Source organism: Polypterus senegalus, chromosome 9, assembly GCF_016835505.1.
Source record: "Polypterus senegalus isolate Bchr_013 chromosome 9, ASM1683550v1, whole genome shotgun sequence".
NCBI lineage: Eukaryota > Metazoa > Chordata > Cladistia > Polypteriformes > Polypteridae > Polypterus > Polypterus senegalus.
In genome coordinates, this window is record NC_053162.1 from 41,609,473 (window position 1) to 41,636,255 (window position 26,783).

Genomic DNA, 26,783 nt, shown 5'->3' on the forward strand with positions numbered 1-26,783 from the left:
AAAGGGTGACTGTGGGCATGCAAGTGAGTGCGACCTCAGATGGACAGAAGTGTTCTCCAGGACTAGACAACACTGGTGTGGTAATGCATGCATGGGTTTAAACAAATATCTGTTATTTGACATGACTCAGTTAGGCATTATAGCACCGATCTACATGATTATTTCAAAATGTTTGATTTAATGGGATGGTATAGTGGTAGGGTGTTGTACTAGGCTAGCCATTGTGAATGCAATGAGAAGTCAAGCCAAATTGCATCTTTTATTGGCTAACTAAAAAGATTACAATATGCAAGCTTTTGAGGCATCTCAGGCTCCTTCTTCAGGCAGGGTTACAAAGGGCCTGAGTTGTCTTGAAAGTTTGCATATTGTAATCTTTTTAGTTAGCCAGTAAAAGGTGTAATTTTGCTTGACTTCTCATGGGATGATATAAATAGACAAATGTCCCGTTGTCTCACAATGCTCCCTTATTAAGCTAATTCACTTTGTAGAGAATTCAGTTTTAGATGGCAGGAAGTAGTGGTGTTGTTTGATAAAACCACAAAAAGGAGAACTTTGTGAAACAATCCAAAACAACTAAGCATTAAAACTCCACATTAACTGGCTCAATAAATTCTTTAGAGAGGTTATTGAAATGAAGGAGACATTATTTTGAATCGTCATTAGGTTCTCCTTCAGACTTATCAGTTAAAATAAGGAGGGGTCTCTCTGCAAAAATAGATTTCAGACTATAAATATAAAACTGTCTCTATATTATTCAGCATAGCTAATGAGTCATGTGATCCCACACCATACATTTTACATACCTTGAGGTATTTCATAAAAGTTGACAGAGCGAAAGACAGAAAGTTAGGCACACACACACACACAAACACACAAAAAAGAAGCCAGACCAAAATAAACCAATAAATGTCAAAAACTAATTCTTTAATATCAACCTCTGCACAACACCAAAAAACCACAATAATGAACTCCAGTATCCATAAATCAATTTATTGTTTAGTTACTGACGTGCGTAATCCAGTTATGTCAGGGACCGACCCTGTGTGGTGTCTGAAATGTACACTAGCAGACAAACTTGGGGCATGACTTATGCAAGTGACTGCCAGTTATTAAAAGGAATATGTTTCATTACTTTGTTTTAATCCTTGGCATGGAAGGTGTGACCATTTGGAACTATATGAACACTGAAACAATCCCAAAACAAGCAGAAAAATGTCTCTAGTTCTCTTCTATCATGTCATTCCTTTGAGTTTAAAATTTCATGAAGGTGATGGTAGAACCCAGCCAGGCAATTAAAGATAACGGCACACCGTGTGATGCTCTTTCACTCATCGGGTGCAGTTGACACAGCAGGATAAGGTGTGCAGCCACACTACTGTAATCTTACTGTTACTATTTAACAACACTTGTCAGCATAATAGTTAATAAAATCATTGAAATTCTCCTCACTGTTGACATCTCCAAAACACAGCAGTACAGGTTTAAGTATTACAAAAATTGTGAGCCTCAAGACTCCTGCTGCCCAGGGAAATACGCTGTACTTGCCATGAAGGCCTAAAATGAAACAGCAGCACATTGAATTTAGAACTGCATGGCTTTAAGTTGTGAAAGGAGAACCCACAAAACCAAACATACAAACTTAACACCCACCAAGGTTTGAACACATCACTGTGTGGCTGTTTTGCTGCCATCTCAACCACTATGCAGCCAGGTTCATATTGGACAGTGCAAGGTTTGCAAACAATTAAATAAGAATAACATGGGTCAACAGGTTGTTTTTATTAGAGATAATTTTATGTGTGTTTTGTTGTGTTTTTCATGCTGATTTCAAGTCTGTGCTTAGTTTTTCTCTAGCACATCTAGTTTTTGTGATGAAGCTAATTATATATTGCGAGATATTTGTTATAATTAGCCTAAACATATTACAGGATTTAATAACAGTTGTCTGTATTTTTATGTTACAGACAGCATTAACTGCGATTGATTTCAGTTGTTGTTATGCCTAGAAATTGTATAGGGTGGTCCAGATCTAATTATGCAAATTTTAGTGCAATGCAGGAAAACAATACAAGACAAAAGAATTGCTGTTCGACTGACAACTGTCGCCCCGCCATTTTGGAATGCAGGGCAGGTGCTGCCATCTATTGGCAACAAAAATAATTTTTTGTGAATTCTCTATGTAATAAGCTTAATAAGTTATAGCGTAATGAAAATTGCATAATTAGATCTGGACCACCCTGTATTAATCATCCAGACAGTTTTTTATTATGTGTATAGTTCATTCACAACGGAAACATAATGCAACCCAATTATCGCAGATCTTAAGAAGATATACATATTGTACTTCGATTGTCCACTTGGTGACCAGGATAAATCTTGGGCTCCACATGTCATCTGTGCCAGTTGTTCCAATGGTCTGCCTGACTGGCTAAATCAGTGAAAGGCACCAATGCCATTTGCAATCCCTATTGTGAGGAGGGAATTGCGAGACCATCTGAACGATTGCTATTTTTGCTGCATGAACACAAGTAGATTCTCAGCTAAAACTAAGCACAAAATTGCTTATCCCAGCCTGGATTCTGCCATCAGACCTCTCTATATCAAACTAGGCTTGATGAAGAACATTGTAAAGGCCATGGATGGGTAAAGTGAACTCACTGGGTTTTCAATACATTGTTGAGAGGTTTCCAAACCTCTGCAAAAATGAAGGAAGGGCTATTTACAGTTCCACAGATCAATTCTGTTTTGCAGGATGACGGTTTTTAACAATCTCTCTCTTCAGCCAAACTAGAAACTTGGGAGACATTCAAGTGGCTCTGTGAAAGCTTTCTGGGTAGCCAAGAGTCCCCTGCATACAAGGAAGGAGCTTAGAATCTGCTTGATTCATACCAGAAACTGGACTGTCACATGTCATCTAAAATACACTTCTTACATTCACACCAGTTCTTTCCAGAAAATGTTGGTATGATGAGTCCACGAGCAAGGAGAACATTTTCACCAGGACATTCAGTTAATCTACCAAGGTTTCTGGAATGAGAGTATGATGGCCAACTACTGCTGGATGCTGTATCACAACAATTCAGACACAGTGTACACGAGAAAATCCTACTCTAAGCATTTTTGAAGAAACAGTGATAGCTGACTGACACTGTTCAGCACATCTGTGCCACAGTGTGTGCCTGTTTGAGTTTGAACTGAAGATTTTAAAACATTTACTTCATTGATACTAATGTTTAAATAAAAAATACATGCAAGTACACTGTAAACTAACATTACTCATAACTCAAAACGTTGACGTGGCTGGAAAAGACTGAAAGCAGCTCTGAAATCAGCTTGAGAAACTAATTTAGATAGGTGTGTTGTGGCCTCTGCTGATTACAAAATACATTTTTGTTGCCTTATATAATTATTATTCACTTTATTTGCCATATAGATTTTCTTATGTTTGTTTGTCATTTTTCGCATACCCCAGCTTACCCTCCAGAAACGGAGAGAGAAGCTTGGGATTCTGAGCTATTTGTGCAGCACCTCTGGAGCAGTTGTAGGTTAAGGGGTCCTGCTCAAGGGCCCGATGAAGTAGCATTCCTTCTGGCACTACTGAGATTTGAACAAGCAACCTTTCAAGTACCACCACTGATTTTTTTTTTTTTTTTACCAGAGAGACACCACACCACCTTATTTCATATGATGTCCTGTGCCTTTTGAACCCTAACACAAACTTAACTCCTTGGCATCTAGTAGTTCTAGAAGGCACTTAATTTAAAAAAGAGCAGTCAAAACGTTTTTGCGCTACAAAGTACTGTTGCCCGTGTCACTCATTCTGTCATCACTTTTTCTTTTTCCTCACTAGGACAATCCACATCTTTTATACAAGGACAGTTTTCTATGTAGGGCTGCATCTCTGTCATTTTCTTTTCCATGAAGTGGAATACAGAATTGTATGACTTCTTCAGCTGCTTTTCCAGATTAGCTTGTTTGTAAATATTAACGGACCTTTCCTAGCTCATCACTTTCTGCCTCATCTATCCTTGACTGAGAACCACGTTTTAAACACTCAAAAGTTATTTAAACCAATGCTAGCAACCATTTTCCTGGCAAGAATAAGGTGGGCACTCCTGTACCCTGAGAATGTTTTTGCATGCTTTCATCCTGGGTTCTCCACTTCAAAGACATTATATTTTTTAAATCTTGGATCTATTAGATGTGCAACAATTCAGGTCTCGATGACAAATTAAAGTAAATTAGCCACACTGCATAATAGAGTCAAATGAATCAAAAGATGAATTAGAACAGAAATGTGAATAACAGATTTTATTCTAATAATAACAAAATTCCAGGCCACTATATAATAGTCTTTGGCAAGTAAATGGCTTGGCTATAAAGCTCTCTTGAGGAAGTCCACCAGCAGATGATGAGGAAAGCCAAAATCAAGCTGAATGATGATGTATCCCTGTGATATATAGCAATAAAAGGTTAGGCTGCAGTACAGCTAATACTGAGAGTTACTGTGATCCTTTTACTTTGTGTTACCTTTTCTGTTATAACTTGAGGGTTGATTATTTCGAACAAGTGAAGTCCATTTCTGTTCATCAGCTCTGTTAAGCCATTTTCAAGATCTAATTTGGACATGTAAGGAGGACAAAAACATTAGCACTTTAGGACATGGCTGCAAAATGAAAAGGAAACCATTTTTCAGACATGTGAAAAGGCCTTGTTACATACTGTGAGGGTTTTTTTTGTAAATTAAGCACTTTTAGACAAAAACAAAATGAAGTTCAGTAATTTATTGGAACTGGAAAAGAAAGTCTATGCTGATTCTTACCATTACTGCCATAAGAATTTTTTACATTCCTGATACACTTGAAATTAGTATGGAAAATGGATCCATAAATAATGGGTATATATTCATATACTTGAATGTTTTAACCTACTTATATTTTGGGATTCATGTCCCTTGGACATTGATATACTAGTCTCAGACTGGGCCTTGAAAATGAATTATTCAAAGTGTGTGTGCCAACTGCCTAACATAAATATGAGACACTAATAACAGTGTTCTGTTTATATAGAACACTATATATCTCACGACCATGGAAAAATGCATCCATCTATTAATAAAGCTGTGTAATATAACTTTACAGTTGCTGGCATCTTCAGTCATTGCTTATTCTATTTAAGACAGCTTAGCTTTAGCTAAACAAACAAACCTGATGGACTTTTTTCCTGCTGAGGAAATGGAACACACCTTGATTAGAAAGGAAATCAACATCCATGGATCTTATTTGTAATATAATTTTGATTTTAGAAATGAAACCTGTGTAAAGATGTTTTCAAAGCTCCACACAGCATTTGATTTATTAGAGTCATGGAAGACATGGAAGTATGTTAATCACTGACTGGTTTCAGCCCATTGCATCATGTAGAGGAAGAGTCTGAGTGAGTGGTTGAAGTACGTTGTTCATGCTGCTTTAACTTGACCAATGTTTCCCAACAACTTGGTTTGTGTGGTTTTGTTGTTTAAAGTCTATTTGTGGGTAGACATTAACATTATTTCATTATTCATTATGCTTAGATCTTGTTTTTAGAAAAAGGTCTCCCAGTGTCTAACAAAGACTCTCAATGCTGGAGAAACCAAACATAAAAAGAAGTTATGGTGACTGCATCACTGAGATCTCAACTCAAAGAAATAGGGGAAGAACATACCCCAAGATCGAGTTTAAGAAAGACAGCTCTCAAAGGCACCAGCACAAAATCATTGCAACTTTGGGAGGATAGCAGCCATGCATATTATAAGTGTATTTCAGAGTGCAAGCAGACTGTGGTCATCCTACAGATCTATTTTGGGGGGGTGGCGCTGCTCGAGTTTTTGTGTTCCTCTACTTCATCTCACTTGATGTGATGAAAGTTTATAGTCCTATGAATTGTTTATGTTAATCATTGACATTCATTTCTCTTTTATTGTTTAACATGATAAAGTAAAACCCTGTTAATCCTAAGCCAATGATAAAGAATTTTTTACTAATTAGGATTTAATTTTCTATCATGGGAAAAATTGTAACTTTCAGAAAAAAATTATAAAAATTTGAGACTTATGAGTGGTTTTCTGCAATTCAAAATCTCAAAATTTTGGAAATTTATAATGTAGAGCCACATAGCAGCAATGCTAACCGCCTCCATGTGCTAATGGGATCCTTATTCTTTATATCACCCTTTTTAGGTATCTCATTATCCTTAAAGGAACCATTAGCTGATGTTGCACTAATTGGAATTAATTTGGGACTTTGGCAGGGTTGTAGTTTTTCTAGGCTCTCCTGCAGGTGGCTGTGAAGCTGTTCACCTGTATGGTGGAAGACCAGTTCATAGTGTTGGTGACTCGACCTCAGAATGATGCACCTTGCCAGCGCTGTTACAGTACAGTATTAACAGCAACATTTTAAATAATAGCAGTGAGGATAACAAAAAAAAACTACTGTACAGCTAGCTTGTGTATATTGTAGTAACTGCCCGCTGCTCAGGACAAGAGCAAATGTGGTGGTGTGCTGTAACACATAATCAGTGACGGACAGGAGAATAACTGAGGCATCTTCAGAAGTGACTCACTCATTAGGCCCTCTCCTCTGCTACAGCAAGACAAATCAGTCACGTAGCTGTTGTGCTCAGTCGACAGGTGCGGCTAGCATTGTCCACACGTACACCTTTCACTGATTCTTTACCTGCCTTTATTGTTTTGTTTTTACCTCTATATGTATTTATTGTGGTGTGAGTTAACAGAAGATGGCAACAACAAAAAAAACTGAGCAAGCTTTTTGTATTGATTAGGGGGAAACTGTTCTCAATTTAGGGATGGCAAAGCAAATTGTTTCAAGCCGGAAAAAAAAAATATGAAAGCAATCAAAAACTTGGTACCCAATTTAGTCAACATTTTGCAATTTAGTAACTTTAAATAAAAACTGGTTCCTTAAAAATAGCTTCTGGTTAATCCGGGTTTCCATTAATCCAGTCTGAGTGCAATAGGGTTTTAGTGTATGAGTTAAAGGAGTTATAAGTGACTTATCACATGGCCAAGGAGGAGCGGACATCCATTTAGCCAAGGTCTGCAGGACTGTGACTGTGTCTGACTTTATCTTTTGAGTTTGTCTCTTTTAACTGACTGTGGACGCTCAGAAGTTTATTTTCTCCCGACTAGTGTTATCTTCTTTTCCTTTGTTGTCAACTAGCTATAGTTCCATGATAGTGTTAATGGACAGATATTGACAGTAGGTTCCATTTATTTTAATCAGTTTGGAACTGCTTTGATTTACTGTGAGTTTAAACAAATCCAAATCTTTATGTGTATGCATTATGTAATTCATAATTTGTAATGTGGTAAATTACATTTTATATGTGAACATATTACAACACTGTGTAGAAAGAATAAACTGATTATGTGTGCATATAAATGTAGAATTCACTGTTATGAAGTCAGTATGACAGCACAGTAGTTAATGCTCTTGTGCCACAGATTTGGAACCTCATGCCAAACTTCTGTCAGTTTGGAGTTTGCACATTCTCATTTTTGCTAGTTTTTCAAAGACTCTTTCAGCGCGTTTACCTATTTTGTGATGGCTTATTTACACGAACAATGTGCGGAAGTGAATTGTTTTTTCCTGTTAGTGAAAAAAGCAGTGGAAATGGTTGTTATAATATAGACAGTCAAATGGTCAAGCAAAGCTTTTATGTGGAAATTTAGAAATAGTTGCGTCCTCAGCTGTGTTAAACAGGTGACTGGTTCTTCCATCATGACAACGCAGCTGCCCACACCACGCTGAGTTTTCAGCAGTTTTTGACCAAAAATGGAATGACTCCCGTTCGTCACCCTCCTATTCACCTGATCTCGCCCTGTGTAACTTTTATTTTGTTTCCCAAGATTAAAAATGTCTTCAAAGGGAAATGTTTTGCCGATGTGGAAGACATGAAACAAATAGCGACAGAAGCCCTAAAGGGGATCAAAATCGAGGAGTTACAAAACTGTTGTGAGCAGTGGAAAAAAACGTCTCGTTAAGTGTATTGCATTAAACGGAGAGTACTTTGAAGGTGACTGAAAGTAGAATGTACAAATGAACAGACAATTTTTTATATGCAAAATACGTATAATATATATGTTAGTATAAGACACCAGGTCACCAAATACGAGGTGTGGCAGAAAAGTAATGAGACTGGCAACACTGCAAGCGATCTGGCAATGCTGCGCTGTTGTCCTTGATAGAGCACGTGTATCAGTACCCTCCCATAGCTCAGTGCGAGTTTCAACTCCTTCCGTTAACTACGTGATTTTTGTGACTGCTATTAGCGAAGTTGTGTTTTGGTTGTGCGTCACGCAAAATGGAACAGCTGTATACCGATAATTCTCTTTCCGATCAGCTGCTGCTGTGATTCACACTCAGATACAGTGGTATAAATACTCCGAGTTGTGCAGTGAGAGTAATATGGAAAAAGATGATCCGCTGTGGCAACTCCTAACGGGAGGAGCTGAAAGAAGAAGAAAAAGAAGAAGAAGAAGGAGAAGTGAGAGTAACAACGCTAAAGCAGTTATGGTATTTGGAATACTATGGCTGTTCCCTCTACCATTATATTGTTACAAGTTAATTACAATCAAATGCATTACACTAATAAACAATATGCGGTTAGTTTCTGTGTATTTATAAAGCCGCATCATGAAAATAATGAGTAATCACACAAGAACAGTACCATTGCTTTGACGCTGGGTGCCGCCAGTTTGCAAAACCGAGCAGGGAACTTGCGTACGACAAGGCATGAGGTACCGTGGAAAAGTGCGTGGCTTTACGCCAAGTGTAGGTTTTATACATCGTGATTTGAACGTGGAAAAGTTCTTACGCAACATTTCTGTGCGTACGCACTGTTTATACATGAGGCCCCAGATGTGTAAAGTTGACACTTACTTTATGATAACGCTAATACACAGGTATTATAAAAGTCACAGTACTAATCAGATTGTGTATGTTGTTGAACATTTACAAAAACTGAGTGATGACATGGACCAGCTGCTGCTGTAGTTAGTGCTCTAGCTTTGTAGGATACCTCATCATAAACCTCATCAGTACACTTGGTGTGAAGGACACTTACATGAGACAACTTTCGGAATTCCAATTTTTTGAACTAGCTCTTTAAAGTAGTCCATGTCTTCATCCTCGCCCTGCAATAACAAAAGAAGGATAATAGTAACAAGAACCTGCCACAGATGGTCAGAGTTTATGTTCTATTTTGTGAATATTTCCCCGAGTAGAACACTTACCTGCTGGTCTCTATTGGAGGTTGACAGATTTTGGATTGTTATCCTGATAAGAAAATACAAATAGATTTAGTAGCCACTGGGGCAGAATACTTTAGAGGCTTATGTTGGACTGATGGAACACCCAAAATATTCTTTTGGAGCCTGGAAAATCTAATATAATGTAAAAAAATAATTGATTTCTTTTATTGATTTTTTCCAGTAGTACTTAATTTTGTGGCACACCATTAATTTTTAAATAAATAATTCTATATATGTGAAAGAGTCATCTCCACTTATACAATAAATCTAAGATGCAATACACTATAACCAATATTCAAAATATCACAAAATAAAAAAGAAGCAAATCCAGTGACTGCCCCACATGACACATTGGGCTTTAGGAGAAAAAAAACACAACTGGAAAAGGGCTTGGTAATTTTGTGGTGATTACAATGTGCTCAGAAATAAAATGCTCAGAATAGGCTTTAACTGAGTTAAGGATTACACAAACACAATTGCTTGTTACAAGTTCTTTTGTTGTTGTTTCACTTTGAGCTGTCTTTGTAATATCTAGCACAGTGGTAACTGAATGATATCAATGATATCTGAAAGATATAATATTTCTTAAGGAATGATCTGGGGCCTCATGTATAACGCCGTGCGTAGAACTCACACTATAACATGGCGTAAGCACAAAAGCCGAAATGTGCTTACGCACAGAAAAATCCAGATGCAGGAATCTGTGCGCACTCCAACTTCCACATTTACGCCGCTTTGAATATGCAAATCAATACAAATCGCCCTTAAGCTCAGCCTTCTGTGAAAAGACAATGGGAAAAGCACGGGGGCAAATATAAGAATTTCAGCAAATACCAAGTGGAGGCAAAGGAAAAACATACTATTTGTTTAATTAAACCGTGGTATAATCAACAAAAGGAAGTTGATCGAGTGACATAGCGTGTTGGAGAAACTTGAAAGCTCACGTTCACAAAATCGCACAGTGCCAGAAATAAAAAAGAAGTCACATATCAAAGTCGCTATGAAAAGGCGAGTTGTAGCCCACTGTCTTAGTGTCATATGAAAGCTTATTAGGGTACAGAGAAAAAAGTCACACTGTAAGAGCCATTTTCCTAGTTCTATAAAATGTATGAATATTTACTAGATGATAATGCATAAAATATGGGAGGTTCCTAAAACCCCCGTGAATAGAATTGAGTTGGTATTTTCCTGTCATTTCTTAACAGTTTTTGAGTAAACAATGTTCTTTAGTAAATGTTTAGCCTTACCTTGTGTAAGGTACAGAGGCATACGGTTTTTTAACCGTGTCCTTGAAAGAATTCTTTTTTCTGCTCGCGTTCGTGCTTATGCACGTCACTGAGCCTGGCGCATATCTAAGTGCCAATGGCCTAAGGGTCTTTTGAGGGTGAAATAACTCGTAAATTAAAAGATCTAAGTTTTGAACCGTATGTTTAAAGCATACAGAAGAAGAAATAAATAACCTTTAAGTATAGAAGTAACCAAAGCTTTATAAGAAAAACTAAGTTTATAGAAGATACATTTTTCCCTTTTTTTGCCTTTACTCTTTGTGTGTAACTATTTTTCTTTTTATTCTTGTATGGATTATTTGCCTTTAACTTTCACTAAATATTTTTAAAAACGAACTTTTGGACTAAGAGATTTCTTTGACATGCGTCTTACCCGTGCCTGAATTCACCTTATGCAAAGGCGGCTACACACACAGTGGGGAAAAAGCACGAAATGTCAACTTCAATCTCAACATTTCCACTTTAATCATGTAGTTTATTTTGTCATTAAAGTAGAACATAATAAACGTCATCTTAAAATCGTTTAATTAACCAGTTTCTCAAATCACATCGTAGTTAAAGTAGCACGTTAAATACTTTGTTTTGTATGTGATCTTCTATGTGCCTATGTGTATGAATCACTACTTGCTTCTTAAACTGGCTCTCTTCCTCCAACTGGACACAGAATCCATTACATTCATGATATTACAGCCCTCTGAATAACTAAAATACTGAGATGTATACGTGATATCATTTTTATGATGATAGGAGTTAAAGCAAGTTATTAAACATGGCTTTCACAGCGCAGTGATTGTGTACGACCTTCAAAGAAATAATTTATTGCAGCAGTACTCAGGGGCGGCTCCACGCTTGTGGTGGCACTGGGCAGAGGAAGAATCAGTGCCTCCTTCGCCCGCCAATGTCAGTAAGGTAGCTTATGCACGGTGGATGGCCACGTCCGTTGCAGACACTGCATAGCCGCCTCGTGCTCATGACACAAGCATTTGACTTTAGCCGAAATTTGTCGCTGCATTTTTACCTGTGTTGTTATTTTCTCTTTCTATTTTATATTCAATATATATTGGCGTAGCTGCCACTGCAGTCCTTGCTTTTCTTTCCCCAAATACCCAATCAGAATTGGAGAGCGCTGATTCTTCAAAACGTTTAAGGAACATTGAAATATCTTTGTAGTACATGTTTAATTATTCTATCCTTCACGTCACTCCCAGTGAAGAATATAGATTATTTAAATGAAGTTAAAGTTTTTTCTGTATAATATAATAAACATATTTTGCTGCATTTCACCTTAAAAATGATATCGTCACAATATGTAAATACGCGCTTTATAAAGTGGCGCAGGTTGTGCAATATTATAACTATAGTGCAAGTTTACAGTGGGGTAATTGTACTTATAAGTACAAACAGTTCTACAAGGAGCTGTTGATTGAGTGCGTTTATAGTTCTTGGGATGAAACTGTTTCTGAACTGCGAGGTCCGTACAAGAAAGGCTTTGAAACGTTCTGCCGTGGCTGAGACAGCATGTCCTTGGGATTAATAAAGTATCTGTCTATCTATCGATCTATCGATCTATCTATCTATCTATCTATTTCTCTTTCCGATCAGCTGCTGCTGTGATTCACACTCAGATACAGTGATATAAATACTCCGAGTGGTGCAGTGAGAGTAATATGGAAAAAGATGATCCGCTGTGGCAACTCCTAACAGGAGCAGCTGAAAGAAGAAGGTGCAGTAAGAGTAACAACGCTAAAGCAGTTATGGTATTTGGAATACTATGGCTGTTCCCTCTACCATTATATTGTTACAAGTTAATTACAATCAGATGCATTACACTAATGAACAATATGCGGTTAGTTTCAGTGTATTTATAAAGCCGCGTCAGGAAAATAAATAGTAACCACACAGGAACTGTAGCACTGCTTTGATGCTGGGTGCCGCCAGTCTGCAAAACCGAGCGGAGAACTTGCGTACGACAAGGCATGAGGTACCGTGGAAAAGTGCGTGGCTTTACGCCAAGTGTAGGTTTTATACATCGCGATTTGAACGTGGAAAAGTTCTTACACAACATTTCTATGCGTACGCACCGTTTATACATGAGGGCCCTGGTGACTTAAAGAAAGAAGCACCTTTCTGGAAATCATTTATTTTAACTCCCCAGTGTTGTAGCATTGTGATCACTAATAAGCCTTTCTGTCAAGTGCGCTATCCATTTGTGACAGGGAAGGGTTGGGGGATTTGTTTTAGTTTGAATTATCGCCAAATGTGAAAAAGACAGGGACACATATGAGCTCATCCCACCAGGAAAAAGAAGCTTGGAATGGAAGGCATGTTTGACCAGGCAGTTTACAATCTAATTAACAGTGTATACTTTCTTTCTTGTTTGTCTGAAATTGGAGAGGTTCCTTACATATAGTAAGAAAGCAACTGAATTGTGGACTGGGTTGTGCCTAAGCTGTTTCATTGGTGAATGCTGCACCTCCACACTGATCTTGACAGTGTATCAGGAGCTACTGAGCCACAATAATGGAAGCTTGTATGCTGTAGGCTCTCTCTTTGTCATGTTTCATCCTAAGGAGAGGTCATGTCTTTCTGTATTTTTCCACTGTTGCATATATGGAGGTCATCTCTCTCAATCCACCCAAAGGCCACGCTGGAGAAGAGATGATGCCTGATCAAGACCAATCAACATTTTTAGTTAGTGTCTCACCTGGTAATCTGAACATATTGGACAGTTAACATGAACCAGATTGTATTTGTGTTTTGTCACCTCATTGTGCTATTTTGGGTGTATTATCTACATGAATAAATGTGTGACTTTCTATCCTGCCTGGTCTGGTACACATCTACTTGCCTGGTTTACACGTGGAAAAGAAACGGGAAGTGTTTATCTACAATAGCTGTGAACCCTGACAGTGTGGTAAGAGTATGGGAAGTGGGACATTCTGGTATGGCCTATGTAATAAAGAATCCATCCATTCGTTATCCAACTCGCTATCTAAAAGGGAAAATAGGGTCACCCTAGCATCCTACCACAACAATGCATTAATATATGTGCTGAAGGAGAAACTTGTACATTTTCTAGTATACTAACACTTTTCTGTTGATAATTTTTTTCTAGTAAGGTGAGAATGTTATCTTTAACAAAATTGTGTTTTAAGTTTTACCAATATTTTTGATGAAAGCAGCAGGGTTTCTGGCACAGTGACTTGTGGTATTGCCTCTTGGATCCACAATGCTAGGTTCAGATCTAGCATCTTGCCACTGTATGGGGTCTAAACATTCCCTCTGTATTTACTTGTTTTTATTCTCCAAATTTTCCTCCACTTTCCAAAAACATGTCTTAGGTTAATAAGTGACATTGTTGGCTGATTCGTGTTTTGTATCCAGTAATGCTGGAGGAGGCTCTGAACTACAGCAGAGGATGTCATAAAACTGGATGATTGTAGCAAATATTCAGAACTTTAAAGGAAAGAACTAGGCGTTCTTTAAGAAACAGGAGGAAAAGTGAAGCAAGTAATACTTACAGTGCAGGCTTTGTATCCAAGAAGAGTTTCTTACTTGAGTATGAGGCTTGGACAATCACCTCAATGTCCTAGGGGTGATAATACAAGGATTCTTTGCTGTTATATCAAGTATGAAATGAGAGCCAGTTATTGAATTCCTATATGTCTTTAAGAGAGCCAAACCTGTGAGTTTAAAATGTCATAGTGAACCAAACAATCAACTGCAATATACTGTTAAGGGTATAAAACCAATCTTCTGATGTGTTACTTATATTTATGGTTAAATGGCATGTGGTAATTTAGGTGCTATCCTTTTGCTGTAGATATATGATAACCATTTGGTTTTCAGGACCAGCTCTGGTTGTAACATTGATGCAAATATGAAATGAACTAACAGTGCGCATGTCTGGGAGATATCAAACATTAAAAGTCAAAACAAAGTGACACTCATGACACTACGTTATGAATGACAGGGTGTTGAGTGCGCCATAATGAGCCTGCCGTAAGAGGTATGAAGAATATATTCATATACAGTATATAATATAATATTCATCAGCAACAGAAGAAATCCAAATCAAAATAATACTTTGTTGTTCTTGTGTTCTTTTTCTACAATTTCCTATTGACAGCTTTCACATTTGAACCCATCCAGCATCTCAGATACCCTTATTCTAATTTGTTGAAGTTCCAGTTTATTGCAATGTCCCAAGATTTGCCCCATGTCGGTTATTATCTTCATTTGAAATACAGAATTTCTCATTCAGAGACATGCTAATTAGGAAAAAACACAATTTACAACATTTTTCTTTGTCTGGTCACATTGCTATAATTATTGTCAATTCTGATGTCAGGTATTGTTTGTAAAACAATGTACAAAAGATTTAATTTTAATTTTTAAAAGATCTCATTTTAAGAAGGAGAAAAAATTAATGCAAAATGTGGGTGTTCTGTCTTACTTGTATTTATCTTTCAGTCATCACAGTATGCAAGGCCTACTTTCTTTACCATAGAAATATCCCACAAACCAACTGTAATGTTTCACAAATTTCTGAGTTACTACTCAACATTTAATTCAAAACATTTTATTAAGGATCAAAGCTAGAACTAAGACATACAACCTTTTAACTCCAGGTCATAAAACAGAGCACTGGTTATCAGTTAAGCTAGTAAAGGATTTTAAAAATCAAATTTATACATAAAAAGTTGTCATTTTTTAATAATTTTGTAGGTTGATGACTGTAAGAGGGAGAGCTTTTAACACCGGAGTGTGCAAACTACGGCTCATGGGACAGTCTGCCACATACATGGGTAAGTATGTATGTTTTTTTGTCATGCTTGTGTGTTCTTAAAAATTCTGAGTTTACTCATGGTCATTATGCATGGTCACTTTATTAACAATTGATTTGTTTGGCCGCAGCACCCTTGAATGTGGTCATTGCACAAATCTGTGTAAAGTCTGCCATTTTACAAATGTGGTAGATGGAGAGCAAAAGGATAAAGGATATCAAATGATCAACTTATTAGCTGATTAAAATAGATTATTCTTGTACCTCAGCAATGTGGCAGTTTGTGAGTTTTGCAGAACTTTATATGTGAGGCATAATAGGAGGATAGTTACAGCTTTCCGGGGACCTCATTCCAATTTTGGTGTAGTGCTGTCAGTTTACCTTTTTCCCCATTCTTCAGACTTTACAATAATCAGAGATATTTGCAACAGACAATGTCTACTCATTTCCTCAATTTTAAGGAACAGCATTCATTCTAATGTGGTCTTCACCAAATATGTAGCTCAGGCTGCCATCCTTCATCGGGAATCTCAATCTCAGTTACAGGATTTTAGGTGCAACAAGACGGGTTTTGTAATTTTATATTTAGTTTTGCTTTAAAAATGGACAGTGTTCTAGATGGATCCCAGATAGAAGTAATTGAACTCCAGTGCAGTAGTAAACTTGAAAATAAGTTTACCAACATTTCTTTGCTTTATTTCTATAGACTATACATGACTCCAGATTTGATTCCAAGGCTTTACACGCTGGCATTAAGCATGACTTCATTATCTACCAGTACAGTCACAAGCAGGTTCTTTTACAAATAAAAATTACTAAAAGCAAGCACAGAATTGTACTAACAGATACATACTGTATCTTTGCACTGAAACAATTGTTACAACATCCATAATCTCAGCTGATATTACCAGTTTGTGCAGAGGCAAACAGGTTCATGTTCATGGCCAGAAGAATGTCATAGCAAAATCACTTTACTTTAAAATTACTCTTTCATTGGTGTTGAAGCATTGCTCCTAATACCTTTAAACAAAATATTTTATAATTAAGCCACTTTTTGGAGTCACTATTTTTAAAGTTATTGCTCGTCATATATGCTAGACTGCCTAGATTTACATGTACACCTAGATTTTAAACATTGCAATTTATGATCCATTATTGACAATTTGGCCTCCACTGCCACAAAAAAAGTTTTCACTCCTGCTTTAGCATTAAAACTCCCACAAATCTATATTAGAGACAGTAACAGCATTTAAAATAAGGCTTCTGACTTATTAAGGTGGACTGTTATTTACTGTACGTTTCTAATGAGGCTGTTCATTTACTAACAACAGAAGCAACATCAAAACTTTATTGTATTTTGCTGTAGCCGCCTGTTGGCCAACTTTGTAGTGCATTATTGAAGTAATCATGAAGAGATGCTGGAAGACCAGATGGTCAAAGGCAAATGGATAAGACGTATGTTGAGGAGAATTTTGTTTTTTTCTTTTTTAATTGTGAGATGGTCTTAGTTTATTGATTTAAAAACTAATAATTAAGTGCAATAGCATAATTAACCTTGCTACTTCTCAACTCCATCACATGCTCATAAGTAAATAATGGATTAAATAATCACACGTCAGGTCAGGTTGGGGAGCATCCACTGGTACAGTACTGTATGTTGCCGCACCCACCACATGACAAAACAGCTTGGGATCCTTGTTGGTTACCCATTCAGGCAGACCAGTCCCAACCCCTGGAAATGACCATCGATCTGCTGCAGCCAGGTGTTACGTGAGTGACCCCTTGGCCTGGTCCAACCACTCGGCTCCTCAACTTTGAGGATTCTGTGAGCCAGATCACGCTCTTGGAATCATGCCACAGTGCTGTTACTGACGCTCCCTCACAATGCAGGACTCCGTGAGCAACCACTCATTCGATACAAAGTCAAACTAGTGGTACCAAAGGATTCTCCAAAGAGACACAGTGTACATGGAGTCTAGTCTTCATTTTAGGTCACTGGATAGTGTCCATGTCTTGCAAACATATAGCAAAACAAGAAGCACCAGGACTCTAAAGACTTGGACCTTCATCCTTTTGCAAAGATATCGGGAGTGCTACACAACCCTTACCAGCGACCTCATGACACCCCATGCTCTCCCAATCTGTCTACTGATTTCATAAGAGTCACCAGAGACATGAATGTCACTGCCAAGGTAAGAAAACCTCTTGACAAGGTTGACACTCTTTTCACAGACAGATACACTACTGATGGCTTTGCCCAAGAGGTCATTAAAGGCCTGGACCTTGGTTTTTATCCAGGACACTCGCAAGCCCACACACTCAGATTCCTCACTCAGTCTCTCGAGAGGCCTGATCAGAGCCTCCATTGTCTCTGTGAAGATCACAGGTTGTTGGCAAAGTCAAGATCAGTGAATCTTTCTTCACCAATAGATGCCCCACACATCTGCTGGACTCCACAATCCTGACCAACACCCAGTTCATGCAAGCAATGAACAGAGTAGGAGCAAGAACACACACTTGACAAACCCCATAATCAACTGGGAAAAACGCAGGTTCTGTTTCCACCCTGTACAGAACTCACATTACCAGCGTACAGGCTGGCCATGATATCAAGTGACTTTGGGGTGGGGGGATCCTCCAAAGTCTCAGCATGTCTCACAAGGCAGCTCAATCAACTGAGTCGAACACTTTACGAAAATTAGCAAAGGCTGCAAAGAAGCTGTTGGTATTCGCGTTTGCGCTCCATGAAAACCCTCAGTGCCAGGATGAGGTGGATGGTAGACTTCTTAGGCATAAAACCAGTCGCTGGTAGGTGAGCAAGAGTTCATGGATCCTATTGAGGATGACCCTAGCAAGGACCTTACCCAGCACAGAAAGCAGTGTCTTTACCCTGTAGTTGCTGCAGTCCAAGTGAACACCCTTCCCTTTTCAGATAGGGACGACAAGTCCCATTTTACAGTCAGTTGGGATGACACATCTCCCAATTGGAAGAGAAAATTGGTAGCAATGCCAGGAGGACAGCCTTACCACCAGCCTGGAGAAGTTCATCAAGGATACCACAGATCCCTGCGGCCTTACTACCCTCAGCTGGTTCACCACCTGTGCAATCACAGTGCAATTAGGGGGCTCACAGCAAATTGAAGGTTCAGCCTCAAGAACTGTGGACACAGAGATGTGTCCAACATCGTAGCCGGAGGATCAGCTTTAAACAACTGCTGAAACTAGCCAACCTTATGGGTCACAATTGCAGTGTCAACCGTAAGGACCATTCCATAACCTGCCCTGACTGGGACTCTCCAAGGAACAGATTTGGATGTGCGTAATGCTTTGATTCCTCTGTAAACATGATGTGGTTCACTAGGCCATAGATGGTGTGTCACTTGCTCACAGATTCCTCTAACAAACACCTCCTTATCTGCACTCAGAGCAATTGCTGCTGATCCTAATATGATGTGGAAGACCTTCCATGACAAGACCCTGAAGGTTGCTGAGGGCTGTGTTGGTGTTTCTGGTGTTCCCAAAAGAAGGTATTTCATCTCACAGAGCACCCTGGATATCATCGAGAGGAGTCACAGTGCATGGCTTGTTGGCAACACCGGTCTGCACTGGGAACTGAGAAGGACGGATGCGAGGGTTAAATATTCACCATACCTGAATGATGGTGAAAATCTTAAAAACCAGGTTAGAAAAGACTAAGTTATCCCTGTGTGGCATACCTACAGTAAATGATAAGTGTATTTTAATGAAAATATACCAAATGTAGTGTTGTAATAATTTCTACATTAACTGCAAGATAGGGAAACTGGGAAATAGCACTTCACGTAGACTGGGAGCCCAAATGAAAACAAAAGATGTCTGCAACTACATGGGGTCCCCAGGATTGACTTTGAGAGCGGCTGGTTTAAAGTATGTTAAACTTGGAGAGATTATTTATGATGTAATCCCTCAAATACCCACTAGATGTCATTTGTGGTCTGGAAATCTCAAAGCAATTCCTTCCACCCCTTCAGCCATGGTCTCACAGCATTCTCAGGCTCACACAATAAAGGATGAGTCAAGTCAGAAGTTCAGTTTATGTCACTTTCAGACACAGCCACTGCTTGTAAAAAACAGTTGAGTCCCTTCAGTAAAGTCTCATCTATGTTTCTTACAATTCTTTCTTATTTAATAGAAACAAAACATCTAGGAGTTTATACAGGGTGGACAAGATCTGATTATGCAGATCCAGATCATCTGGATGACTTTGATTTATGCGGGGATGATTCCAGTTCGGCACAAAGGCGATTTTTCATGTCGTCAGTTCGCACACTTTTCAATAGTCTGGGAATTTTTGGGTGATTTTCTATGTAATAAACTTAATAAGTTATGGCATAATGAAAATTGCATAATTAGATCTGGACCACCCTATAGAAGAGCTTTACCGTTTCAAAGTACAGCCTGTGAGCCTCGGGCTGGCTGGAGTTGGTCCTAATCTCCACTGCAGTTAAGGTCCTCACAATTGTCCCAAGAGGAGATACTGAGAGCTGTGGGGTTGTCAGGCTCCATAGTTTGGCCTCTGGATCTTCAGAGGAAAAAATCTATATGGAAAAAAAAAGGTTGGGGTGATGTTTAGTTATAATTAATTGCATTTATATAGCACTTTTTAACTACTCAAAGCTCTTCACATAGACAATTGGAAAACACTTGAACCACCACTAATGTGCAGCATCAACCTGGATGACACGACAGCTGCCATTTTGTGTCAGTACATTCACCAGACATTAACTATCAGGTAGCGAAGGGGTGAGAGCTAGTTACCCAATAAGGAAGGGGAATAATTAGGGGGGTCAGAAGAATGCCCAAGGATCAATTTTGACCACAGACAGTCAGGACCTTAGTTTTATGTCTCATCTGAAGGACGATACAGTTTTTTCCAGCACAGTGTATCTGTCACCGCACTGGGGCATTGGGGTCCACATTCTGACCACAGGGTAGGCGCACCCTGCTGGCATGACAAACACCTCTTCCAGCAGTAACCCAAGCTTTTCTTACTTGGTCTCCCATCTAAGAAATAATAAAAGCTTTAAATGTGTTTTCATTAATTTGTTGAGTTTTCAGATTCACTTCTATGATAAATGGAGCTATGGGAATTATAGGATCTTATTTATTGCATAAGTGAGCTTTGTTTACCACATCTTCAATATTATTATCTTTATATGACATGTCGCTCAGACATACAAGAAAACATTTTACTGTACTCTGTACACATGGCATAAACTTTAACCTGAAATGTTTAAAAATTACATTGTTAATTAGTCAATGCTCAATGTGCCATGCAAGGCAGGAAGCAGTCCTGGACAGGTTGCCACTCCATCACACTATAAACACATTCACACACTCATATGAGGCCAAATTTGAGTCTCGTATTCTTTATTTTGGAACACAGGATGAGCATCTAGAGATAAATGGATGAGTTCAGCTCTCTTTGGGGCTGAGCAGACACTGCCATGTTACTTTATTGGAAAGATGACAATGTCAAAATAAACAATTTGTGAAATGAATAATATTACCTGGCACTGCAAGTTAAGTTTCTTAGGTTTAAGGCCAGATTTGTTTGTAGTAATGTGTTTACAAGACTGGGGCCACTGAACGTAAGCAAAGCTTTTGAATGGTATTTATGAAGTTACCTTGTGCAGAATACCTCTGGTATGATGATTACGAAAGAGTTCCTGAAACAACAAAACACAGCAACAATGAATTTACATTTATAAATGTAAATCACTTAATGCAGAATATACTATAAACATAAATAAGAAAATGAAGCTGATATTTAACCAAATCAGTTTCATATGTTATCATTTTAGTACTCAGTAATGCATCTGCTATTCCAGCAGTCTTATTAGCACAGTAGAGAATTCCTATGTAGGGCACCCATCTATGACAGGGCACACTTATGCCTATTATCATGTTCACTCACAGCTCCTGGCATATGGATGGAGATCTTTAGTACAGGTGTGCAGAGACCTTGGGTGTATCAGCTATGATAGGCAGAATACATACTGTATATGAATACACTGGACTGAGGCTGCAAGTACCCTGGTGTCCATTCAGAATATAAACACATTATTCAGAATGCATTTTAAAAGGCATGATGGAAGGCAATGCTAGTCAATGCAGTGCATTTACGTTTACCTTTAGCTCCTGTCCCATGATGAGCTGCACAAGGCGCTGGTCATCATGAGCAGCCATCACCAAAGACCTCAGCACTTGGTCAGAAATCCAGAAATAAAGCATGCGGGATTCAGTGAGCAGGTCAGGAGAGAAGACCGACTCTTCAATTACAGATGTAACATTTTTGTACAGTAGTAGCCCCTGGAAAAGTAAATGCAGGCATTCATATTTTAGCAAGGAAAGCATATCAAGGAAACCTTGAGACAACTATGGACTGTTTTCTGCGGGTAGGTGAAAATTGGTACCCTAAACTAATGTCTAGTGCATTTTAAACACTTCACAGAGATACCATTAAAAATAAATGGGTTTACTTGAACTGTCTATGTCATCACCTTGTCCATCTCTTTAGTATTTGGATCCTATGTGAGGGTATCTAGCTGTGACTGTTAACAAAATTTTAAAAATTTGAAAGGTCATATCTTAATTAGCTACAGTATTGACATGTGACTACAGCCTTTATGATCTTGGAAGGGCAAAGTAGAAATTATTGGCAGTTTATTCATTTTTTTAAACAAATAAGTTACCAGCAAAAAAAAAGTGATAAGCAAAGAAGGACACTTCTTGTGATGAGGTGCCCACGGTGATTTTTGCATGCAGCCATAGAAGCAAAAGGCAATAAATAAACATGCCTTTTATATATTAAATACCACTGTCCTGGGAGCAGCAAACCTCACCTTGTGATGTGACTCAATGTGGTCTGCAGTAAGAACAGGGGAGTTGGTCACTGAAATATCCACTCCTATGTCTCCAGAACTAAGGAAAAGTCCTGCAAAAGCAACACAAGTCAGCCTTGGTGCAACATTTTATTCTTTGTAGTGAATTGACTCATTTAATCTGTTTTTTTTTCCACCAATTCAGTTAAACTGAAAAGGGCCATCAGTTTGCTAAACTAAATCTGACTGCTGTGTGTCAATCATGAAAACACTTAAAGAATCATTCAATTAAATAAGTTAGGAAGTTAACGTAATCTAATGGATTGTCAGATGGTTCCATTTTGTTGAAGTGACCCTCATTGCTGTCAAAGTTTTTCATTCACACACAGCAAAATGGTTGTGTTAAATTAACTATTACAGTGTCACAGTAACCCTAAAAGTATATATATGGAAAGTGTGGACCCATAATAAAGAGTTAATTTAACACTGACGATTTTGTTGTGAACTCATTCAGAGAATCAAATATATTTGACTTAATTAGTACATATTTCAGGAAATGAAACTAAACAACTAAGTGGAATCAATTTTAGTGAATCGGTTTTGTATATTAAATTCATTTAATTTGTTCACTTAGATTGTTTGCTGAAGAAGAACCATCTCTGGATTAACCATTTCTTCAAAAGGGCTGACTAAAATGCTGAGCACGGCAACACTTCCATAAAGGGACATGGATGTCATGTCCTCTCCATTGTTTAAAAGAAAACTATCTGCAGAAATAACCTGAAAGCATTTTTTGCGCCAAATGCTGAAAACTGAAATATGCGTACAGTTTTTAACAGTACATTATCTAATTAGCCTCTTCACCTAAATGATTATGGTTGTAGCCATTAAGGTAGTACTACAAATCTTTGTAATTTTTTTTGTTATTTATTATGTTCCGTCAAGGCACATCTGAAAGCAGAGCCTAAGTACAAGCTGAGGTCAAAGCACACCAGGAGAAATAAAGCTATCCAAAGCCAAAAAAAAAAACATCAATAAACTTTAAGTTGGAAAACTAATATTGGTCAAATCCCATATTTATTCCAAAAAGTTTGTTTTATTTATTAGGTGTTTAAGTTCAAAATCAACATTATTTTGTTCCATTTTCTATACAGTTTAAAATGTGACATGCTCCATATTTTCCTCACAAAGACACCCCAAAAATGCACCTTGATGTCCTTTACTGAGTTATCTGAACAGTATAACTCACTACACAGAAAGCTTCCCCATTACTTAGCACCCACCTTTTTCTGTTTCTTTGATAGATGAGGGTGAAGATAGGAAGACTTCAAGCGCTTTAGAACTTTGAGTATTGTTTCTATTTCTAACATATCTATACGAATGTCATCATATTTGGCAAAGTAAGCATTGTACTACCTGGGCAACCTCAACTTGTGTTTCATGACTCAATTCAATGTCTACTTGCAACAAGAAATGAGTCTGGTGATTTATGTGTTTTTTTAAACTGGAGATCTTTATTTAAGCAGAGACTGACAGATGCAGAAGTAACACAGGAAAGCACTTCCAGGCAGCACTATATACCTTTCTTCCTGTGTCAATGGGACACATTTGATGAACTGAAGCTGTAAGTTTGACCACAAATTCAACTTTGCATCAATTGTTTCACTCACTGTTATTGCCTATTGAGTATTTTCCTTTATGCTCATTATTTTACCATTTCTTTCTCATTTTTAAGTATTCTGTTTTATTCTGTTTCTTGTTTTTTCCATCTTTATGTGAAGCCCAAGGATGTGAGTCTTTATGTATAAGCATCTAGAAGGCCCCAAGCCAACCTCTGGAGCAATGAGTTTCTCTGTGTCTGTGGCTCCCCTTTTTTATTTTCTTTTGGATTTATTTAGTTAAAGGATAAGTTTTGCATTTTTCTAGTCAAAGTTATTTATTCACAAATATGGTATACATGCATTTTATATTTGAAATTGTTGTGTAAGGTTAAGCATTTTTTATAACTTTTAAAATGTCTAGATCCTGTGCGGTCCTCCGAGCGTGGAGTTTGCATGTTCTCCCCGTGTCTGCGTGGGTTTCCTCCCACAGTCCAAAGACATGCAGGTTAGGTGCATTGGCAATTCTAAAGTGTCCCTAGTGTGTGCTTAGTGTGTGGGCGTGTGTGTGTGTGTGTGCACGCCTTGCGTTGGGCTGGCACCCTGCCCGGGGTTTGTTTCCTGCCTTGTGCCCTGTGTTGGCTGGGATTGGCTCCAGCAGACCCCCGTGACCCTGTAGTTAGGATATAGCGGGTTGGATAACGGATGGATGGATGGATAGATCCTGTGCTGGCATTGTATAATGGAAGCCTTAAAGGCAAATGAATATAAATTTGGAATCCCGTTGTAACAACATTCATGGTACCATAAAAATATTTTGTTATAATAGAAATTTTGTTAAAATGAACATGTGGAAAGTGATTTGTCATCTCTAATCGCAGCAGCACAAGAACAGCTCTGTAGTGACTCTGCTGCATCTTACTGTAACGTGCACACAGTATGTGCATATGACGTTGTAACGTCGCACGATGTTTAGAACATTTAACACCCAAACTTGACTCACCTTTCTGTCTTTTGTGTAACTAACTCTGTGACCCAAGCTTGACAATACCTGTATAAGAAACAGCTCAACCGAAAAAATATTAAATTTGAAAATGAGACGTTAGATGTATCTTTTCTAATAAAAATACAGGTATGAATGCAGATTGAAAATGAGAAGTTAGATGTAACTTTTTAATAGAAATACAGGTATAAACACAGAATGAAAATGGGACATTAGATGTACGGTTTTTTTTTATAGAACTACAAATGCGCTTCTAAATTTTTTTTTCGTCAACTCCCAAAGCCTGATATTTAACTTTGTCTTTTATTTTTTTCGATCCTTCAAAATTGCTGGCAGCTTTGAAGGTTTGATTGAATGTATTGGCCATGTCATTTTTCAACATTCCAGAATAAACTTTTCCCAAGATTGTTAATTTTTCTTACTTTTTATATTGATGGCGTTCCTCACTTTTTTGTTTTGTTCATCGCAAAGAAAACTTTGAGAAGCACTATGAAACATGAACAGTATAGTACTGACACACAACACAACTACCCACACAAACACTTGGTGGAGCACTGACTCAGAATTTGGCTATGTGTATGATATCTCACCTTCACTCACGTCCTGCCTCGCCGAGACTGCTCGAGACCAGAAATTTCGGAACAGACTTTCACTGTCTTTTGGTCTAACGAGAAAGAAACAGACTGTTGCAAGTTTCCTGAGACTTGTCAAAAGCATTAATTATTTTTTCGCATCGTATTATTTTCTTCAGTGGCCATTTTTGCCCAGGCCAACAAAAAGTATTCTTTGTTCTAAAAATTGTATTACTTTGGTATTTGCTATAACGGAATTTGACCTGTATATCATGTTTGTGAAGGAATAACTTCAACTTGAAAAATATTGAACGTATCCTTTAAGATCAAGTTGAGTATAACTTGGACTTTTGAATATATGCATTTTGTAATCCTTTCTTTTTTCAATTTAGCCTTTTGCAATCCTTGGCAATTTACAATCTATGGTTTTATGATTAGGACCCTAGTAAATTTTTGTCATTCTCCTATTTCAGATTTTTGTAACTGTAGACCTTTGTATATTTATTGTATTTTTGACTTACTCTGCTTATTCTTCTTTAGTGTATGTTTAAATTATTTACTCTCAATTATTGTATTGGAATTAGGTAATTTAACTTTATTTAAGGTATTTGTTTAATAAACCTATTAGATTAAAATGTAGTCCTTTTTGTGGCTAATGGTGTCCTTTGTTCAAATTTTTCTCCAGTCATATTATGAATTCTGCATCAGATCTCAAACAGTTCAGTTTTCACACGTTTTCATTAAACTCACTAATTGAAGACTAATACTACATACTTGCGGATAAGTTCTCCCGCGGATAAGTCAGGACTTGGTTTAGCAGTATAATTTCTGCTATTTTATAATGTCGGTCATATTAGTCGAATGCGGAAAACTCACGCTATTGGTACAAGGGATTATGATATCCTAATGCCCACTTAAGAGAGTAACCACGGAGCACACTACCTTTTTTTTCCTATGTGGGTGCGGCAATGCGCTGTATCAGCGCATGCTCCTAACCCCTCTCTCTCTATGGTGCCAACGAGATCACATGGTAATACCCAAACTATTCTGAAGCAACGATTGCACTGATTTGTGTTTTTTGTATCTCGCACCCTCATACACCTTTAGCGTAAGAGCATCTCTTATCTATAATGGAGCGTTCGATCAGAAGAAAATATGAAGCTGGTTTTAAATTAAACATCGCTGAAGTAGTGAAAGAAATTGGAAACTGTGCTGCTGCAACAAAATTTGATGCATCTGAGAAACTGATGTGAGATTGGAGGAGGCAAGAAAATGTAAAGAAAAATGAATAAAGAAATAAATGTCGCATTTTGGAATGGGCGTATAAGTTGGGGTCTGATTTTATGATCGATATTTCGTTTTTCA

General features: G+C 37.9%; 1 protein-coding gene and 1 long non-coding RNA gene across 2 annotated transcripts in view; one reads left to right on the top strand and one right to left on the bottom strand.

Annotated features, from left to right (window-relative positions):
- Positions 1-24,181, top strand: part of LOC120535261 — a 35,111-nt gene extending 10,930 nt beyond the window's left edge. Inside the window, exons 2-3 of the long non-coding RNA XR_005634877.1 lie at positions 15,325-15,404; positions 22,880-24,181. This is a non-coding gene — a long non-coding RNA (uncharacterized LOC120535261). The remainder of the gene's footprint in view (positions 1-15,324; positions 15,405-22,879) is intronic.
- Positions 4,297-26,783, bottom strand: part of LOC120535260 (cholesteryl ester transfer protein, plasma) — a 69,051-nt gene continuing 46,564 nt past the window's right edge. Inside the window, exons 8-16 of the mRNA XM_039762981.1 lie at positions 22,267-22,358; positions 21,554-21,733; positions 21,049-21,090; positions 19,804-19,959; positions 14,118-14,185; positions 9,293-9,335; positions 9,124-9,193; positions 4,531-4,616; positions 4,297-4,450 (exon numbers count right to left, since the gene is read on the bottom strand). Of these exons, the coding sequence (XP_039618915.1) occupies positions 4,376-4,450; positions 4,531-4,616; positions 9,124-9,193; positions 9,293-9,335; positions 14,118-14,185; positions 19,804-19,959; positions 21,049-21,090; positions 21,554-21,733; positions 22,267-22,358 (812 nt within the window). The 3' untranslated portion in view covers positions 4,297-4,375. The remainder of the gene's footprint in view (positions 4,451-4,530; positions 4,617-9,123; positions 9,194-9,292; positions 9,336-14,117; positions 14,186-19,803; positions 19,960-21,048; positions 21,091-21,553; positions 21,734-22,266; positions 22,359-26,783) is intronic.